The 22,641-nt window shown below is 32.8% G+C and overlaps 1 protein-coding gene across 1 annotated transcript in view; it reads right to left on the bottom strand.

Moving 5' to 3' along the window:
- The window catches only part of LOC108913589 (pumilio homolog 2-like), a gene marked incomplete at its 5' end in the record, with an annotated part of 82,110 nt that extends 60,863 nt beyond the window's left edge, over positions 1-21,247 (bottom strand). Inside the window, one exon of the mRNA XM_023455646.1 lies at positions 21,130-21,247. Within this exon, the coding sequence (XP_023311414.1) occupies positions 21,130-21,247 (118 nt within the window). The remainder of the gene's footprint in view (positions 1-21,129) is intronic.
- Between the last annotated feature and the right edge of the window lie 1,394 nt (positions 21,248-22,641).

The raw sequence follows: 22,641 nt of genomic DNA, 5'->3' as shown, positions 1-22,641 counted from the left end.
ACGGTTCCTTAGATATCGGTTTCCTATTTATACAAGTTGCTATGGAAACTGTTCGTCAATTGTTGCGCATTCTAAGCGGAAAGACCAAAAAAATCTGCATTCTCATAAGACTGTACTAAATCGTGAAAAATTATTTTATTAATATCTCGTCTCTTAGGTATCCAAACTAGTCATAATTTTGTTTGAGGATTTTCTTCATATTAATAAGCTTATATTACTTTTTTATGAATATTTGTTCAATTCCAAATCAGATAAACCTCCTTAAGAATCAGCACCCTTCTCTAATTTTTTTGGGGAGCGCAAGATTCGAATGATTTATTTTATTTTAGTTGTAATTGTCGGCTACTTATGATAGTATCTTGAATTTGAACAAAATACTTTTTCATACAGAATTTTAAATTTGTATTACATACATTGCTAACAAATTTAATAATATTCTATTGTATTTTCAATTTATATCCTACCTCTTTGTATGCATAACAATGTAGTATATATTTACTAGAACATATTTTACCACAATATTGTTTCTATTTAAAAAATTTTATAGAAATTTAAAAAATATATCCGATTTGTTTTAGTTTTTGTTCATTGGCTCTTGTTACAATGTATTGGCAGAGCTGCAAAATATTAGTGAAGTTGTAATCATCTTCAAAGCGCTTTTCAAATTAGTTTGTTGGTTATATTTGATTACTATTTGTGTTTTATTTCGAGATTGTAGCATTTTCTTCCTATGCTTGTTGCGTTTACAACTTACAACTGTAGGTATAATCATTGTGAAATACATTTTATATACGTACCTAATAATTTGTGGTTACGCTTCATTCAGTATCCCAAAATAGTTTCTAACAAATTGTAAACATTTACAAAATTATTTTAATAATTTTCAACAGTAATGCAGTAGCAAAAGCTGCAATATACATATAGAAATTTTCATAGAGAATCTATGAAATTCTGAGATTCTATTCGTATTTATTTTACATAATCATGTGTATCCTATAGCAAAATAAAAATATATCTAATAAAATTGTAAAAATTTCAATAGAATCTGCTGGTAATATGTAAAACCAATAGTGATTTGTCGTAATTTCTATATCAATTATTATGTAAATTTTTACTACAATTTTGCTATCATTTTTCTTATAACGAAAAATTTTTCACAAGAGACAATCTATAGCGCAAACTGAGTTTAATATTATCAACAAAAGCAGCCGTACAGTTTTACCCTCCTCCCCATACCCTTACTGAATGCAAACGACCTGACGGGAACATATTAATCGCCCGGCAATTTACAACATCTCCGAGAAGAAACGAGAGTCGCGCGTCGCGGCGCAGGGGGAACGCCAGACGTTGCACCGCGACTTGAGGAAGATTGATAAACCCGATTAAAATCTCTCAGCTTGCGGGCTGCCCCTACGCGTTCGAAGGGGAATCCGTGATTCAGCACGTCGCAAATGACATAATTTTCTACCAAGGACTCGCTGTCGAATACACAATCGATCCCGATTTATCATCCCGGTGAAATCTAGGTGAGAGGAAAATCAAAATTCTGGAGCGGCGTTATCTTAAAATTGTGCTATTCGGGGTGTTATAAATTAAAATTTCGCTTTCTGCGAAGAAATATACAAAACAGAACACACAATGTTTAAAAAAAAACCTTGAAAATTCACCAAGGCCAGATAAAATTAATCTTTCAAACAAATTTTCATACACTGATAAGCTGGAAACGTCAAAAGTACATATATTGTCATAAACCTGTTAAGTCGTTATACATAATATACAGGGTGTTCAGAAATTAATGTGACATAGAGCAAAATAATGTGATATAGATAAACTTACGTTAGTCCATTTGTGGATAATAAAAAAGTTACAGGTTGTTAAAGTTGAAATTTTAAATTCAAAATTCTTAAAATTTTTAAAAAGTTTTCAAAGAATTACTTTGAAAATTTGGATTCGAGGATTTTCTGAGTCCAGGAAAAGCAATCCAAACTTAACTGTGCTGTAGACGCTAAAGCTCGCTACAAAATGTACTCTTGGTTGATAAAAATTGGTCGTAACTTTTTTCTGTGTGTGTACAAAAGTTTTAATAGAAATATATTATTCTATTATCTATTTTATACAAATAAATTATACTTGTTTTATGTTAATAAATTTAAATTGAATATTAATTAACAATAAGTGTACTGTAGAACTAAAAAAAAATAACTCGAAAATTATTCGTTTGTAAAATAAAATGATAACAATTTTTCTTTCAAATACGATTAGAAATCAAATACAAACTTTGTTTTATTTTTAGTAGTTACCAATGCGGTGGTAAAATATTGCAGACTAATTTCAAGACCACAAAATAAGTTATAAAGACCTAGACTCGGACCTAGATTTGTTAACTCGACACAGTTCTTAATGAGCCGTTATTAATATTCATTAAAATGATGAAATATATAGCTACGCCTGCAACCAAAGACAAATAACAAGCGCTAAGACACGCACGGATATTGATCGCAACAATACGTCCCAGAAAATTAATTACAACATTCAAAAGATACCAAGTTCATTATGGTTATATGTATAAAAAGAAACTGTACAAGTGTAGAATGGTGGACCCAGATAATACAATGCAAAGAAACTCGATTTGTTATTCAGCGGAAGACAACAATGTTCTTTTCGCCAAGAGCAAGCCAGCGCATTGTGTGGACTGCTCTTTTATAACAGATTTTGTCTTACCAAACTGGAAAATATTGCATTTGGTTACCAAACTCAGTGGTAGCTGTTGCTTTTTATTTCTGAGATACCTTGTATATTATATTAATGTTTGGAAAGAATAATTCAAAACAGTTGCTAATTATTTTATTTGGTCAACATCAATACAATTCAAACAGACAATGCAACCTGAAAAATATTGTGGAGGACCTTGAATCCACCAAGTACAAATATAACCAAATCTATGAGTGTAATTTAATTATAATTAGCTAAAACAAAAAATGTACTTTTCTTCTAAAAGATCTAAAATTTAATCATAGATATTTCTTAAATATAAATAATATTCCTCTATATCCAAAGAAAAATAATTGAAGTATGAATAAATACAACAAATCACGAACTTGCAGCTGTTGTTAAGGTAATACTACAAACTGTTATTCATCATGTTTTACGTATATCCATGTTTACTATTTTACACACATTTGTTACATGATGTTTTACATCTGCACAGAATGGTGAAATTCAGCGAAGCTAGGATATAAATAGAATAATGTAATATGATTTTGTTAATTTTAAACTAACACTACTGTAGGATAATAGCAAAAATCTTCACTGGAAAAATAAACATAGAAGTTTCAAAAGCGGTTTTTATTTATGATTATGAGTTTCGGCAATTTTACTATTCTACCGTAATAAAGCCACAATTTATTTACATTTACAGTCGTTCTATGTGTAAAATCTTCAAACGTATAACACACACTAATACAAATAACATTCTCGGCATCTAAATGCATCCAAAACTAGGTATAATGAAATCCGTATCCCCCTACTCTTAATAATTTGTTTCAAAAAATTTGCCTTTATTACGTATTTAATTAATTTTTTCATTTTCAATCGGTATATATTGCATAATAAATATGTATTTCTTTCAATTTGCCGCATCCAATGACATTATTTTGAAGCAGTTTGAGTATTAGATAATTAGAACGACTTTTCCAACAGCTGTGAAGACTATGCTAACAAAGCAAATCAAGCTTAGGATTCGTCAATTGAGTCAGATGTTTGTATTAGTTTTTTGTTGCGAATCCAGTGTATTGTAGAACCCGAGGCTACTATGGGTCATTGTTGATACTACCAACTTCGCTACGTAACAAAACATGTAAATGAAACACGTCTCTGATTTTGATTATTTCCGTGAATGTCCTCCAATATTATTTTGAGGAATTCCTATGAAACATAATAAACAAAAAATCACATAAGTAATTTTGATATTTATTAACTTTATATTTTACGCATACCTAATATATACATCAGTGTTTGCCATTTCTATATTACAATCCAAAGATTAGTATACATAAGATAGTAACCCTACGGTTGTTAGACGAAAAAGTAGACATCTGCTTTAGTTTTTACCACTAGAGTGACGGCACTTAGTTGTTATATAGATTTGCATCTAAAATACTCATAAAAATAAAATGTGCACTTAATTATAGCATGAAACAATTTAAATATAAAAATATCTCTCATATACGCTCTATAAATCATCATTTGAAGATGTTATTTAAAAAAATATAAGTTATAAATATGGATTACAATAAAAATAAATGAATTAAAAAAATTGAAAACGCGTTATGTTAAACACTTCTAATTTTTGGTATTTTTTTCTTAATAGATAAGTATTGTGAGAAAACGGAGGTATTTAACCTTAATCATATTTGGAACTGCTTTTAAGCATACAAAGTTAATAAATAATCCTTAATTAGTCCACTGGTGTGCCCCAGAGGGCGCTTTACTTGGAAATCTAAATTTCTTTAGCACATACCGTGTTTCTCTTGCCAGATATTGCATAATTTAAAGAATCCTTGTAAAGAGGACTAATATTAGAAAAACGTACATATACTCTTTATCCAAGACTTTAAACGTAATATTCAACTTTTAAACTATTAAAACTTTTAACAATATTTCTCACAATTCAAGTTGCCATATCTTTTTATACAAACAAATTTAAATAGTAACTGTTACAAAAATTGTTTAAATCAAGTGTAAATATGAAGTTTGATCAGCTACTTTAAGAAATAGTTCACATCATTCGAATATAAAATATCATGACATGAATTTTTGTTATGGACAAGCAAATAGACGCGTCTTCTGTTAACATTGTTAACATTCGTAGACACCTTGCGGAGAAAAGCTGTTTTAAAAATGTCAATTATGATCAAGGCCCACAAGGTCAAGTACCCACTTGTCAGGTTGTATATTTCTTTGTACTCTTGTTGTGGCTTTAAGGGATAAACGATTTAAAGAGGCTGTTGCGTTTCAGTCGAGTTTTAATCTATTCATAAAACACCCAGTTTACCACCCCTAGCCCACAGGTTGCTACGCCGCTGGGAGCGCCTGCAAAAGCTGGGCGTGCCGGGCGACGGCACCGTCTCCATGGCTACGGCGGCGGCGGCGTCTGTTGCCCGGGCAACCACCCCGGCCGGTCTCCGTTCGCGGCGGAGAAACCGGCTCTCGCGGCAACGGCGACGGGCTCTATTTTGGGCTTTTTGGCCGCTCGCCGGCATTTTGACAACCTCCGCCACGGAACATTTCCCCCCCGAAGCGCGTATCCCGAGGTCGAGGAAATGTTGGATTCGATGTTGCACAGTCCGGAACGTTCCGCTGAGGAAGGCGTGGTAATTAGTCCCCATTAGAGTAATTGAAATTAAATGCGGTGGGTCCGTGGGTGATCGATATAAAAGGGTATTGTAAACTCGCTAGCAAATGGAAAAAGACATCTCTTTGGTGAGCTAGGCGCATGGTATCAAAAAGTATAAATAAATGTCCCCTCGATTAGGCTGCGAAACTTTTACAGGATGTTTCTCGTTAAAATAAAATAGAATCAACCCCTAGTTTATTTCAACTTGTATAGTCTTTCCGAAGTCAGTTGAACATGTAAAAAACGCATGGCAATAAAATTTAATGAGTTGATTTCGTTTTGTTCCGTTTCAAAAGTTCTCCAAAATGCCATGTTGTAATAATATTATTTCTGCCTTTTGCAATTTTTATATCAATGACTAATAGAAGGTGCCTATAATAAATTAAAATTACCTGAATCACACCAAATTCCGCATTGCTGGGCAATTTGTCGACCACTTGTCAGCAGCTGAGATTTATTGCCCAGTGGTCCAATGCAACTGTTTTTGTATTTCGTTTGCCCGCGCTCGCATTCTTCAACTGGGCGTATACATTTCTACCACCTCCACGTTTAGTTCGACCAGAGCTGCATATGGGTATGGCTAAATAAATATGGGAACAAGTTTTTCAAACATTGCAATGCCGAGTTGCCGTGTCAGCGGCCGAACCTTGCACATACTGTCATCCTCTTGGTTCTTCAATTGATATCGGAAAGACTATAATGATGATCTACAATTTGTAATGATACACGAGCTTAAAGACTTGTTGACAATGGTTTCTATTGCAAATTGACAACGGTTTTTAGTGCAAACAAAATATGCCTATTTTTAATGCGATTCTTCTAAAAAAGATTCATGGTATCTAACTGCGTTATAAAATGTTCCTTATTTTACTGAATATATCTAATAGATACATTTCTGATACATACCTGCACTATATCCAGAGGTACCCCCCCCCCCTAGGAATTTTACTATTAAAAAAATTTAATTTAAAATTTAGTTTACAATGAATAGACTTATGAAACACATTAAAAGGACATGACAATTTAACTCGACCTGCAAAAATCTTTTGCAAAACTCTGAATACGTGGGTTCCGCGTAGCTCGCCTCTAAATCTGTAAAGTGTTTACAGTGGTGGTCATGGTTACCGTCGCGCAGCAGTGAAAGACAGAGTGGGAGTAGCGCATATTTACTATGCAGCTTGGGCTATGTCTAGTGTGACCGCAACCAAATTGGAATTGGAATTTCTTCTTATTAAACATAATTTGTTCAGACCTGGGTGTAAATTTTGTAACGTATTCTGGAGTGTTTTTTTAAAGATTGTAAAAGTTTTAATTGATTGTAAAGACAGACTAACAGTAATGCTATCTATTGAAAAGTCAATGATACGAGAAATACCAAACTCTAATGGAAAAGTAATTGGAAATATACTGTAAATATTTTTCAGTAGAATTAAAAGAGACCCTGTTAAGAATTTATGAAAACCGTTTGAATTAACATGAAGTAAAAGCTATAGGGTTAATTTTTGAAATACAGTGATAAAACAAAAATTCTTTGTATAATTTGTAATAGGCATAGGCATATTCATTTCATTTCATTTTGACATTTTAATTCTTAACTCAATTACATATTTACTAAGATAGAATAAAAGAGTGAATATACATGTGACCCAAATACATTTTCTCTTCTTAAAAGAAAGTTATCCTACAAAATAATACCGTTTAATACCTATAAGCTTTATTTATTTATGGAGAATAACAAGTCTATCACTGTTTTGCATCAAAGTGGAACTGCATCGAGTTGTTTACAATTGGAATCAGTTCACAATTTGCTATGTATTTAGACCGAGAAATCTAACAATCAAACTTGTTTCGTATTTATTGCAAAATTTGGGCCATTAATTTTCCAACGAAAACAGGTAGTACGTCTTGGTAGAAAAGCCGAGTAATAAAAATTGTTTCATCAATTGTTAGGCAAAAGAACTTACTAATTAAATTCTCGTTGGCTGTCAAATAAAGAATTGAAAGACTACAAATAAATTTGTATGTAAATATATAAACAAGTAATTCTCGATTTTTATTACAGCAGACGCTAAAAATGAAACCAAAATGCAATCACCTTAATACTGATCTAAGGAGAATAACTTGGTATGTAAAGCGTAAACATAAGAGGGTGGTCTGAAAAGTTTCCGACCTCAACATGAAGATGGCAGCACTCGTAAATAAAAGCTAGTGAATTTCGTTGTTCATCTGTTGACAGTTACTCACCAAAGTTTCAGCCATTTCGGACGCGCAGTTATTATGTTACGTTTGAGTGCGTTGATGTGAGTGTTTTTATGAAAATGGACAAAATCGAGTATCGAGCTGTCATTAAATATTTGTTTTTGAAAGGCAATACGCCTACGCANTTCTCGTCGGCTGTCAAATAAAAAATTGAAAGACAATAAATTTGTATATAAATATATAAATAAATAATTCTCGATTACAGCAGACGCTAAAAATGAAACCAAAATGCAATCACCTTAATACTGATCTAAGGAGAATAACTTGGTATATAAAGCGTAAACATACGAATGTTCGAATGAACATTTCCAACGCTCTGTTGGCGCAGTTTAGGGGCAATAAATCCGAGTTTTGGCGCTGATTAATTACTGTAGATGAAACTTGGATACACCATTATAAGCCCGAAACAAACATACAGTCCAAACAGTGGACTGCAAAGGAGGAACCGGCTCCAAAAAAAGCAAAAACTGTTTTTTCGGCTGGGAAAGTGATGGCGGTTGTTTTTTGGGATAGTAATGGAGTTATTTTAATCGACTATCTTCAAAAAGGAAAAACCATTACAAGAGTATACTACGCATCATTACTTGACAAGCTGAAGGTAGAACTTGCGGAAGAACGGCCATATTTGCAGAAAAATAAAATCCTGTTTCACAAAGACAACGCACCGTCTCACACCTCAGCGGTTGCCATGGCGAAAATCCACGAATTACGGTTTGAATTGCTTGACCATCAGCCTTACTCACCAGATCTAGCCCCAAACGACTACTTTTTGTTCCCTCATTTAAAAATTGCGCTCGGAGGACAGAGATTTTCGTCAAATGAAGAGGCAATCACCTTCGTGAACAATTATTTTGCAGAGAAAAACGCCGAGTACTATTTGGACAGGTTACAGAGATGGGAGCATCGCTAGGAGAAGTGTGCAGAGTTACAAGGAAACTATGTTGAAAAATAAAAAAAAAATCTGAAAAAATGTCTTGTATCTTTCTTAGGTCGGAAACTTTTCAGACCACCCTCGTACCTACAGCTTTTACCAGTTACACAGACTTGCGGAACTGTATACGACTTCCTGAAAAATGAAAACAGACACGCACGTTTTCAGCAAATATTTCATCGGATTTAAACCGCCGATCAAGTTACTGAAAGTAAGAAAACAAGAAACGGTTGTTGCAGATAAACAAGCCATTTAAATGCATTTGTCAACGTTCCCCTCGTGAATGTATTTCCTTTTGAGAAGTGGGTAAACAATCAATAACTTAATCCAAACAAGGAGATGCACTCTGGAGTACTCATATAGTGGTTCAATTTTGCACGTGTTTAGTAGCTTCTAGCATACACAATATAGGAATTACTTCCTTCCATTCCTCTAAAAGTAGATTTTTCACAGGAGACAAAAAGACCATAATTAACAACATAGTAGGTACTTTCAATTAGGTGCTATGCTACGTGTGCTGCTTTTTATATATTTCGGGAATAGAGGATCCTGGTAATCTGAAAACCGACGTCCCCATCGTAAAGCTCGACTTTTTGTCCGTATACTTACTCAGATTGTATTGACGTATAGGCGCTATTTATGTTGTTTACAGTGACTTGAAAAGTTCATCTCGACCAAAAAATGGAATTGGGCATTAGTAGGACCAGCATACATTCAATATTGCATGAACATTTGGCCACCAAAAAAAATGGTTCGCGTTGGATTCCACAGAAAAAAAGCTGGCCGAAAGGAATGCTCAACAAATACGACAGCTGTGCTTCAAAAAAAGTCTATAATATCGTAACAAGTGACGAATCATGGATATGAATGGTACGAGCCCGAAAATAAACAGCAGTCTACTGTATGGGTCTTTCAAGATGAGCCACATCCAACAAAACTGGTTCGCGCACGACGCTCTTCTAAGCAAATGGTTGCAAATGCTCAATTCTGAATTGTACACAACCATTTGTTTGTTAGAAGTATTCGGAAAAATACAGGAAACCAACCGCCGAAGACGCAACATTCTCCACCAGGACAATGCGGACTCAAACACATCGGCTCAAACAAGACTTTTGAGAACTGAAAAAGTTAAAATGATGAGTCAACCGCCGCGCCGTACAGCCCTGACTTGGCACCCAATATATTTTTTTTATACCCGCACCTCAAAAGTTAAGTTACGAGGTCACTTTTTTCGACGCCTGAAGATGCGTTCGAAGTGAATGTTTTGGAAGTACTTCAATGGGAATGGAAAAAGTGCTTCGGAAATTGGTCCAAGCGCTTGCAAAAGTGTACTGATCTTCATGGAGAATATTTTGAAAAAAATAAAGCCATATACGATGATTAATTTCTTTCTTTGTTCTTTATTCGTACTTCTCGTACTCCTGTCTACTAAACTTTTAGAATTAATAGCATTTCCATAAAAGTATTTCAAATAGTCTACTAAAGTATGTATATCATCTATAATTTTAAATCAGTTAACTTAAATTAGCCTGCGGTTATTTATTATCTAAAGTAGTAAAAAATCCAAACCGAAAACGGTACATAATGGCGCTATTCGGTCCCTTTTACTGCCAATAAATTAAATAAACGGTACTTTTGTTATTACTAGTATTAAGTATAGACAAACTACATCACGGGAAAGTTATTAGATTCGGATTTTGTTATGACTGTATCACTTTTTACTTCTTCGACTTTATTAGATTTCTATGTGAAATATTGGGAAAACTATAAAGGAAAAGCCCGTATATCAGGAAACAGAGCATGACTCTATTGTGCAAATTAAAATCGATCCGTTAAGACTAAATAACTTCTTAAATTTAATCGATACTGGCGAAACTTTCACGTAACAATAATCCATTTCGATTCAATTTTTCGATTGGTGCGTAATGAAATATTCAGAGAGAAAATTATTTCGAAAGACGTTACATAAACGACAACCTTAAAGCGAGGCGCAAAATTCGAGTCTTCGAAAACTTACACACTAACCTAATTTTTTTATACGGTTAGGGTAAAGTGAAATTAACTGTGTAATAAAAAATATTTCAATAGTAAGAATAAGTATTATGTATTGAAATATTAAAAACAAAATAACATGAAAAACAACCCCTAAGTTTTTTTTGTTTTCAGTGAAATTAAGTACTTTTATTCATTTGTTTAGTCCAATACAAAATTTAGGCATCTAATAAAATTCATAAAACATTTTAACTTTTATTTTCAAAAATGACATCTGAAGTACAGTAATTTAAGGTCGATATGACAGTTACTTGTCACTATCTTCCTTACAAAGCAAAATGACCAGAAAAAAAGTTATAACGACCAAAAGAAAATTTGTTCCCAAATTTTTATCTATTTTCGTTAATAACTGTTATTTTTGGTTCTACGACTAAAAGTTGTAGAGAATTTAATTTGCAACAAAAAATGTATTTACAAATTTTCTGTGCGACGAATAGTTTGCCCGATATAGAAGTAGTATAAAAACCATTCCCAACCCTTTTTACAAGATGGCGGCCGACACACAAGGGTTGCGACCCCACAAACATGGATTTAACTTTACACTAACCCCCTCTTGACATCCAAAAAATAAAATTGCGTGCGTGACTTTTGCAACCCCAAATGTAACTTTTCAATGGACTATTTGATCTGATATAAAATTCTGGTGTTTCGCGAAAACTTTGCAACTTTCAATTTATACATTTTTTTTCCAAAAATAACAGACGCAGATGCTGCAAAACATATAGAGAAACGCAAGGTAAGAGTTGTACACTTAAGATATGCGGTTTTTTTTCAGTGGCTGTCCTATATTCAACAGCATTAAAACAGAAATATTTTTGAGAAAAAATTACAGAGTGAACAAATTTTTTTTATCCTATATTTTCATAATATAAATATCTTGAGCCGTATTCAGAAAAGTGGATTTCCCGAGATATATCGGTCAATTGGTACAACATCTTCTACACTTATGATTGGATTTTTTCAAAATTATTGAAAGAAAAACTTACAAAAAATTTAACATTCTGTACATATCTCAAAAACCATTTACGCACAAATTTTTTAGTTTGTGAGATATATTCCATGATTAAGAGTAGGTCAAGCATTAAAAAAGTAAGAAATGCCGATACATAAAACTCGAAATACTGAGAATTTCAAAATTAAGAATGGTCCAAGAAGTTGTAACTTCGACCCGTGCAAATTGACATTCAATTTTTGACAGCATTTTTATTTATTACTAGCTGACCTGACAGACGCTATCCTGTCCAATTTTCAATAAATTTGTCTGTGTTAAGCACTTTCAGTTTTTCCCGAAGTTTCCAATTTTCCGGGCAACTTTTCCAACTTTTCTCCACCTTATTCGGACTATTACGAACATTAAAAAAAAATAGTCAAATCAGTCCAGCCGTTCTCAAGTGATGCGTTTACCAACGAACAGCATTTAATATTTATTTATACAGGATGATTCACAAATGGTGACCAAAATGAAACCTCGATTTCTCTGGTGAATTTTAAGGGGTCTTTTCTATAAAGTTTTTATCTAGGACGCTTCGTTAAAAATATACAGGATGTTAAACTTAAAAAAATATTTTAAATTTTTTTAAATTTAGATGCTTCAGATACAGGGAATCGGCAGCAAATAAAATAGTACGCCACTGCTTTACGGTAACAATCATGATATTTTCGGATTCGTCTTTCAATTTTCTATAAATTAGTACTCTCTTATGTTTTTCGAAAATAAGCCTCATTGTCGAGTAAAACTTAAAAAACGAATTGAAACACCGGACCTCAACCCACTGGATTTCCTTTAGTGGGGTGCAAACTACATTTTCGTTACTAAAAAGATGTCGCGCCTGTGTTCGTGGAAATGGAGGTATTTTTGAGCATTTACTCAAATAAAATCATTAAAATGACTAATGTTATTAATTTCTTCATTCGATTACATAACCGAATGATTATTGTTTGTCATGTCATTTTAGTAAAAGTGTTTTCAATTCGTTTTTTAAGTTTTACTCAAAAATCAGTCTTTTTTCGAAAAACAAGAGAGTAGTAATTTGTAGAAAATTGAAAGACGAATCATGATTGTTACCGTAAAGCAGTGGCGTACTGTTTTATTTAAAAAATTATGCCACCGATAGCCTGTATCTCCGTCACTGGAGCATCTAAATTTTAGAAAAAGGCCCCAGATTTTGGACAATGTTTACAAAAATACATGTGCTCAATTTCAAACTATTTTTTAAGTTTTTAACGAAGCGTCATAGAAAAAAATATATAGGAAAGACTCTCCTTAAAATTCACCAAAGAATACGAGGTTTCATTTTTGGTCACTGTTTGTGGAGCACCCCGTACAGATTTATATTAGACATATTTGTACATACTTAAAAAATAATCCGCAAACATTTGAAACCAAACACGGATCAAGCGCGAGCATCTGGATACAGCTTCGTAAGTGTCAAAAAAATCGTGAAACGGTACCTAAATCTAAATCCGTGTTCCCTTGAAGATGCCGTCTATTTTGTGACACGCCTCGTTCGTTTAACGGAGGCGTCAATCTTCATTTAATTTAATAACGCCGCGAATAAGACCGAACATTAGATTTATCACCATTATCACGGTCTAATACACACCTCGTCCGTCCGGCACTGGTGCGTCGAGTCAAGTGAGATGGGTCACTCGTTAATTAATCATAATCAGTAAAAGCTGTTCGACTCCAGTTCCACGAACCGCAAAAGTAGCCGCTTTGAATTTGTTATGAATATAATTTTCAACTTTTTAATTACTCTAATGCGGGTCAGGCTAATTCTACGAAAAGAGGAATAGAGGGCGTTTATAAATATATCGTAATTACGAAAAAGTTAGGTTCCTTAATAGCTTTGTTTATATATAATATATTTAGACAGCCAATCAAACTAAAGAATGAAAGTACTAGATGGCGACTCTCCCATAAAATCCCTGTATAACAGTAGGGATCTAGTATTTAAGAACCTAAGTTCGAATGGTTATCTAACTATATTATAAACAAGGCTATAGTAAAGGACAATTTATAAACTATTTCCGTTATCGTTACCGTTACCTTGGAAATGTAACCTACACTCCATTTATTATAGTTGAACTCCAGGAAAAATTATTGATAAACGCTTAAATAGGAACATTGTCTAAGCAACGGGATGGGAAACTGCAACGGAAAAGCAAATCGTCACCTCACACAAAAATAACACAAAAAGGTTCTACAAAGGATACCCCGTTTAAGGTGGGTTTCTTCAATGCTCTGATGTCAGTAAACATCAATAAAAAAGTAATTGAATTTTCTTCAGAAAAACTACTGCAACTGCGAGCAACTAGCCACTTTCAACAACTGATAAGTACCACGGGACCTGCAAACCAAGACGTTATCCCTCTTCATTTTCTCAAAAGTAATATTTTATTGCATTTTTGAATTTCTTATCTAAGGCCTACTTTGTTAAATCGATATTGGATATAAATCGTACAATTTCGGTACTATTAGATGTTTTTTTAAACACCGTTTGCAGCCTCCTATATCAAATATCAAAACTAAACAAGACGGCAATATGCGGAAGCATGAAAAAAAACCTATCTTATAGATAAATAGTAATTATGGCCGTTAATTCAAGTTCTGAGTCATGGTAAATTTGATTTTTTTTATGGAACTCTTAACACAAACAAACGTAAAATTTGTTTTACCTTTTTATTTAATTAAGGTATGTTTGGCTCTATTTTTTACAGTTTATTTCTAGTACTTACAGATATTCTATATCATATTTATGTTACTGTTTTAACATTAAAAAATGATGGCATACATTTTTCCAATTCAAAATACTAACATTTTAAATCGACATTTTCCATATAATTAATGGATTAGATAGGGATCCTTAATTGTCTAGCTAGATTTGACAAAATCAGACTTTCTCTTGTGAGGATTTGCAACAAGAAAAAATTATTCATCGCCGCTCACTACAATATAAAATCGAAAATTGCAATATTTCAGGGCTTAATGAATATTAAGAAATATATTCGATTATTCACTCAGGAAAATTGTCGGTATGTTCCATAATTATTACTGTAAATCATTTTGATATTTATTAAATAATTTTGCAAATTTTCATTTTATTATTATATTATCTAGAAATCTAGATACTTTTTAAGGTCATATGATAACTTCCCGGTCACAATCCAATTTAGTTTTGAAAATTCCATTATGCGCCATCCATTTTTTAACATGAAAATAGCAAATAATTATGACAAACCGCGAATATCTCACAAACTATAAGAAATAAATTACAATATACTTTACCAGTGATTGAAATCTCTGAACTTCTAAGGTCCGTAATGACCATTTTTATGTTTGAAATGTACAGTAAGTAATGCACGTTTTTTTGTCAGAACAAATGGTGAAATGAGCATCTCATTATACTTACTGTCGGAAATATTTAATATTTTCAAGAATGCTGCATTCCCCAATTTTTTTAAATATCATAAATACCGAAACTGTACGTTGAAAATAATTTTAAAATATAAAGAAAATGGCCTGGTGCAGTTTTGTTTGAAAGACTGTTTAGATTATTGATATTACCGGGAATATGAAAGAATAGGTTTTAAATGGAACATCCTGTACATCAGATATCGCGATAGTCAATATTTCAAGGTACCAGTAAACTAGCAATAATTAATGAAAGGAACACAAGCATCTGAAACAAAACATTATCTCTCTAAAACCGTAAAAAGACAATAGTAATACAATAGTAATCTAAACACCTGAAGTGAATTTTCTTAAATTCCTGACCTTATATAATAGCGACAATCAACGACTCTACAATCGACAAAAGTTTAAGAAATCTTCACCTGAAAAATTTTTGTTTACCTACCCTTTTCCGAAACGTAGATAAACAGGGAAGTAGACTTATCGAGACATTTTAAAAAAAAGGCAAAAAAGAACACAAAAGTATGGCCCTGAAATCAATGTGATGATGTAGAGAACTTTTATCTAAAGAAATCTTTTTTTCATGAAAAGCTCTGCCCTCAAACTTGCTAGAAAACTCCCATTTCAATTAAAAGGCTAAAATTGTTCAAATAGGCGCCGACACGGCATTTGTATCTCTAAGATATGTCTTTAAACTGTCATATTTAGGTACTGTTATTTTTTAAATACCCTGGTTATAAAAACCTAACCTAATCAATCCTATTTCTACTAGCTTAAAGGATCCTATATTAGACTATAGTGACTATAGCATCCCTTAAGCTAGGAAAAATAGACTTGGTTAAATTACAAAAAAGTTGTGTATTTTCATGTCATTGCCATTACCAAAAGCATTGTATGTTATGAATTAGGTCGATACACTCTATTTAAAAAATAAAACAAAATTTTGCCGACTAGATCCTCATGTTTTCATACACAGCTGATTTTCTGACGATTGCCATATTGGATTGGATGGACGAGTTCAACGGTGTATCATATTTGGGTCAAATGACTTTATTAAGGGTCAACAAAACATCATTACTTTATGTTATTAAATCATAGTTACGGAAAAAAAAAACAAATGAAAATGTCGCCTTTCAACAGAGCATACCAACTTCCATTAAGATGCTATTCATAAAAAAAAATATGGAAGAAATAAGGTATTTTTCTAAACATATTTTTTTTATAATTTACTCAACTATGTTTCTCTTGGTCTAACCTTGAAAGTGATCACTGTATATTTCCAGCTCTATCTCACAATCTCAAGAAGCAGCAAGACTTGAAGCTGCTAATATTCACTTGATTGTTTTCCAAAACTTTTCAAAATAATAAGAACGCAATAAGATGATGCTAGTAGCAAGAGTGTTGAACGTTGCAAAGTATGCAGGGCGATTCATTAACAATGGGAAAGTCGAAAGCTGAAGATACTACACGTGAAATGGTGGCCATTGGCGCAAACATGCCTTATCCGAAAGTTGATAGTTTCGGAAATACAGGGTGTTGAAAGTTAAAATTTTAAATCGTTTTTTTGCGATTATTCTGAAAATATGTAGGTTAGGAACTTGAAAATTTGTGAAACTATATTTTTTTAGGCGACGAATAAGATGCGTGTTGTAATTTCAGCATTGCTCATAGAGGGCGCCACTTACGACCAATTTTACCGAAAATTTAGTTAATAACTTTTTACCCTGTATATTTAACATGAAACTTGATTCAAAACCTGAAAGAGCTATCATTTTTCCATTAATTATGTACTCTTGTTTCATTTCGGTATCTCGATCCGTTTTCGAGAAAAATCGATTTAACGAACACTATGTTTTGATAATATGAGAAATTAAAAGCGAAACAAACCAAGTGTTTCTTCGTGTTATTACAACAATTAACAATAAAACAAATAAAATACGTAATTATGATTTAAAGTAATTGTTCGAAGAATCCACCGTTGAAACTGATACACTTTACACGTTTTCTGAGAGATCTTCAATTTTGAAACAACATATTGGGATTGCGTCTGACTTCGTTGGCAGCGATTTGTATTGTTTGCCATAACTCTTCACGTGAACCAATATATTCTTTGTAAACTAGATCTTTCATTCGAGACCAAATAGAAAAATCAAGAGGACTGAAGTCCGGACTTCTGGATGGCCAATCAAAAATGCTTATATGGCCAATCCAGCGATGGAAAAACGCACTGGCCAAGAAAAATGCGGTGCAGCTCCGTCGTGCATGAACCACATGTCTCTTCTTAAATAAAGTGGAACTTCTTCAAACCGTGGAAGCATTTTTACTTGGCACCCAGAAGTCCGGACTTCAATCCTCTTCATTTTTCTATTTGGAAGAATCTATTGGTTCGTGTGAAGAGTTGTGGCAAAGAATACAAATCGCTGCCAACGAAGTCAAACGCAATCCCAATATGTTGTTTCAAACTCGAAGATCTCTCAGAAAACGTTGTGTAAAGTGTGTAAATGTCAACGGTGGATTCTTCGAACACTGACTTTAAATCATTATTACGAATTTCATTTGTTTTATTGTTAATTGTTGTAATAACACGAAGAAACACTTGGTTTGTTTCGCTTTTAATTTCTCGTATTATCAAAACATAGTGTTCGTTAAATCGATTTTTCTCGAAAACGGATCGAGATACCGAAATGAAACAAGAATACACAATTAATGGAAAAATGATTGCTCTTTCAGGTTTTGAATCAAGTTTCATGTTAGACATACAGGGTAAAAAGTTATTAACTAAATTTTCGGTAAAATTGGTCGTAAGTGGCGCCCTCTATGAGCAATGCTGAAATTACAACACGCATCTTATTCGTCGCCTAAAAAAATATAGTTTCACAAATTTTCAAGTTCCTAACCTACATATTTTCAGAATAATCGCAAAAAAACGATTTAAAATTTTAACTTTCAACACCCTGTATTTCCGAAACTATCAACTTTCGGATAAGGCATGTTTGCGCCAATGTTCACCATTTCACGGGTAGTATCTTCAGCTTTCGACTTTCCCATTGTTAATGAATCATCCTGTATGTACGTATAAATTTTAATCAATAAGAAAAAAAAAACAGGAAGAAAACTTTCTTTACTATTAATCGTTACCGATATTATTAAAGATGAAAAGGTCAAGAACCTTAGTGGCCGCATGCAATAAGTATTTATTTCCGTCCAAATTTATGCTGACGCGAAACCAGTAGCAGCAGCCTGGTTTATTTTTATGAGACTTGTGAACCACGGAAATATCCCGTCATTAGTAAATCTCTGCTTTACCAGTGACCAAAAAAAAATATTTATGGAATTCAATGTAGACATTAACACCAACGTAAAAGTGTTCAGTTCTCTCCACCTAAAATTTAAATACAGACGTGAAAATTGATAAATATCAAAAGTACGCAACTTCTATTTAAATCAAAAGTTTTACAAATGATCGTCAGAATAGTCTTTCTTGATGATTAAATTTTATTACGAAATATTAATGAACAATGAAAAGATACCATATGTACTCGTATATGTATTTAAATCAAATTAATATAGCTCATCTGGTTAGTAGGTTAACAAGCTAGTGGGTGTAAGCCATTAAACAATGACTTTATTGTTTACTGCTGATAATTTGGCACCTCAAACAAAACAAGCTTCGACACGCGAAAACATAAATAATTCATATTTTATGAAATCTATTTTAGGTTCAAGGTCGTTGCTTAAACAAATTTAATTTTAAACAATTGAAGACACGAGTTTTATTTTTATAACTTGATCTCGGTAAAGCAATTCATTTGTATTCTAGTCAATTGCGCAAAGGAAACATTACACATGCTTACCAGTTCCTATGACGGCGGCTGTGGTATGATATAATGAGACGAGAATTTAATTGAAATCTTTCCGTAATTTAAAATTATCATCTACAAAGATCTTTGACCCTGAAATCTGATTTAAAGAAAAACACATTGCCAACGTCTCAGACATCGAATAAAACGCATTTTCAGAGGTTGCTTGTACGGGGCTGCGTGAACCTGGTACTCGAGTTTTAAAACAGTCCACCGAATTTGACAGGACTCAAATCTGGCGGCTGATTTCAATAGAAAATCGTTAGCAGTTGATAAACGAATATAGTAGCATGAAAAGAAAATTCTCCACATTCCCAGTTGTAGGTACAAAATCACTTGCAGTCATTTATAACAATGCCTATTTCTTTCGTAGTTCTTCGAAATCTATCGTAGTCATTATTGTCCAAGCTTTGGCTCTAAAATCGTTTATAGTTCTTTGTAACAGCGTTTATTTCGTTTGTAATTTCTTGAAATTTGACGCACAGTTACTATAATCCAAGACAGGTGTCTAAAATCGATTGTATCAAGTTCGTAATTAATCTAAATGTATACGCCCAGTTGAAGTATACGCGCGCAGGTAAACGGCGCACAACCACAGCCGCACTTGGCGATCGGACACAAATTTCAGTTGTTGACAAATTACCTATCAGTGCAGTGCAGCAATGCCAAGCAGTAATATATTTGAATGAAAATGTAAATGTTTTTGATATGTCATAACTAAAATTTACCAACAATACATATAATAAAATTGTTTGAGGACATAAATAATTAAAATGTGTTGTTTATCAAATGAACATATAACAGAAATTTTCTACACATTATATACAAATTATTATTTTTTACCTTTAGCAGAAAACTTTTTTAGGAACGCTTATGAGGCTCATTAAATTTTATTGCTAGGCGTTTTTATACATGTTCAACTGACTTCGGAAAGACTATAACATTCTTTACGTTTATATGCGTAGTTATTTTAAATTTAACATCTCATCAATACAATCAGAATCTAAAATATTGTTCCTTGAAATTTGACGTAGGTATAGTCAATATAATCCAAGACAGGTATCTAAAATCGTCTAGATCAAGGTCAAATGAAGGTCAAACACATTAACTCGAATGATACAATTTTTTGGCCTTGGATTCTGAAAAAAGCTGGAAAATCTTACGTCCGAATACGCCTCGACCGGTTTGTCGAACCGTTTGTTTGATCGGCATAAATCTACTTCAATTGTTTTGGTAAAAAAATTGTACCATTGACCTTCCGACTCGGATCGCTATAAAAACAAAAAAAATTTTTCATCAAATGCTTGTCCACATCCTGAATGAAATAAATTTCGAAAATAAAAAACCATACAAACTTATTTACTAACAATATTTAGATCAATTTGCGGTAAGACGGATAGGATTGGACCATACAAATTGAACGCAGTTTCACCACGCCAAATTTTACGTTCGTCTCTTTAAAAAAAGCAGTTACAAGCATGGCCTACTTTTCCTTTATAGGCTGCATTAATTAGTAAGTTAATCTAACCACAGTAAAATAAGCATTTATTTCAGAGTTTAATTCGTATAATCTCTTCCGGCATAGAGTTCAGTCGCTGGAAATGTACACCTACCAATTTTGTGCAAGACATACGTTATAGCCTTTGATAATGAAACAAAAATGTAATTTATCAGCACCGGACACGCACGTAATCCAGAGGTGGGGCCCACCCAACTAAATGGGGAGACTTGAAAATGACCACTGTAATGAATAAATATAGGCTTTTTAGGTTAATTCTGAACAAATTCAGGTTAAAAACCTTTCCGATAAAAAAAGAGTTTCCGATTTATTAAATCTATTTTGGTATATCACGCAGCCTTGCATTTGAGAAGATGAGTGAATACTAGCTCATAAAATCTAAGTAAAAAAATACAAGGATGTTATAGTCTTAAGTGAGATGCCCCTGTACGTATACAAAAGATTAAAGTAACATATGTGCGCAATTTTAATTATTGTTGTAGCACTGATTTATGTCAAATACCAAGTCTACCTAGACCTACAAAAGACATAGCTAACTACTATAACCTCGTCTACAACTAAAAAATAAATATTTTGTAATAATACAGCACTGGTCTATTAGAACAGTAGTTTCATGTTATACTAAATCCATGTAAAGTCGTATGAGTATTTAACGAACTCAAACGCTTTTTTTGTAAAAAGAAAGCATGAATTTCTTACCTGGTGCTGCCCATGTGGGATCTCTCCACACACCCTCGTGATTTAAGTGGTTCAAAGCCAACTTGCTCGACGCATCTTTTGATTCGAGGCCCCATAATTTTTTTGCTGCTGGAGCAATCTGCAACAAATTCAGAATTAAACTCAATGCTGATTTTTATTATAAAGGAACAATAAAGACGAGAAGGCTTCGTAGATATAAAATTATCACACAGTTTAATCATTTATAGTCAAATCTGTATTCGAAAATGAAAAACTTTACATTTAAAATACAATAGGGAAGCAACATAAAGAGGATATGGTAAAATGATTTTGGAAAGAGAATTCTTAGAATAAATCAGTAGATTCGTAACAATTTCATCACTTTATATTCCCATTTAGGAAAGTAAAACCTATAAATTGTGGAAATCTGATAGAATCCCGGACATTTATTTCTCAATATGTAGGGTGGAGGGTCGTGTTTAAATGAAGATTTCAATCGTTTGATTTTCCTACGCATTTTCCGGAAGTTCGTAAGGTTCTGGTCTAAATTGACTGCGCTTACAGTTAATCTAACTAACACTTACTGGAAGAGGAAAAACATGTGACATATGTTATTAATATCTACTTTTTTTTACTTAAAGGTAGATTCCCCGGGAGTCATAGTTATTTTTTTCCCTGAGAACAAAATAAGCAGAAAAAAACATTTGGGGCTAGGCAACTTTAATATAAAGAATGTTTAAAATGCATATTATCCACTTTTTATATCACTTGACATGATCTCCAATCCCAATCTCTCATTCTCATTATTAGCTTCAGAAGCATGTCGTCAAAGTTGAAAAGTGTTACCCAAGAACTATCTATCCTTGGGTACCCAATACTCAAGAAAAATTGTTTATTGGAATATCAAAAATTATTATGGTAATACAAATTAATTTAATATGCAGGTACTTAATACTCGGATACTTATACAGAATATAAATAAATACTAATAACAAAACATTTCAATTCAAAATTATTTATGACTGAACTTTCTATTATTTTTTTAAGTATATGAACATAAGGTACAATATGTCTTGTCTCTACATCACAGCTAAATAGTTATATGTAAATTTCGTAATTTAAGTTGAAAAGATCGAAAAAATCATTTTGTATAAAAATAAATTTGTTATACTACAAATATAATTATTTTTTTGCTTTTAACCTCACTTTTAAATATTAATTGAATATGTTGCAGATAAATGCCTAGAGCCTGATTAAATCTAAATGCAAGACTGATTTACTTGATGAAATATAAAAAAGACTTTTACCTCTGCCTCTTCCGCCCTTTTCCCCCTTCTACATAGCCCCTGAAATATACTGAAGAATATCAAAGAAATTTCACAAAAACATTTATCTGTCAGTCTAACATAAACCATATTGAAATGTTTCTAGTTTAAAAATAGTCAGTCCACCTCATTCCATTCGAGTGTCTATCCCGTATAGGTATCTTTTTCTTCCTTGTACCTCCATCTTGTTTCTCTAACTTTTATAAAC

The sequence above is a fragment of the Anoplophora glabripennis genome, unplaced genomic scaffold (genome assembly GCF_000390285.2).
Source record: "Anoplophora glabripennis isolate ALB-LARVAE unplaced genomic scaffold, Agla_2.0 scaffold817, whole genome shotgun sequence".
Lineage (NCBI taxonomy): Eukaryota > Metazoa > Arthropoda > Insecta > Coleoptera > Cerambycidae > Anoplophora > Anoplophora glabripennis.
Note: the sequence above shows the minus strand (reverse complement) of the source record. Positions and strands in the feature narration are given on the sequence as shown.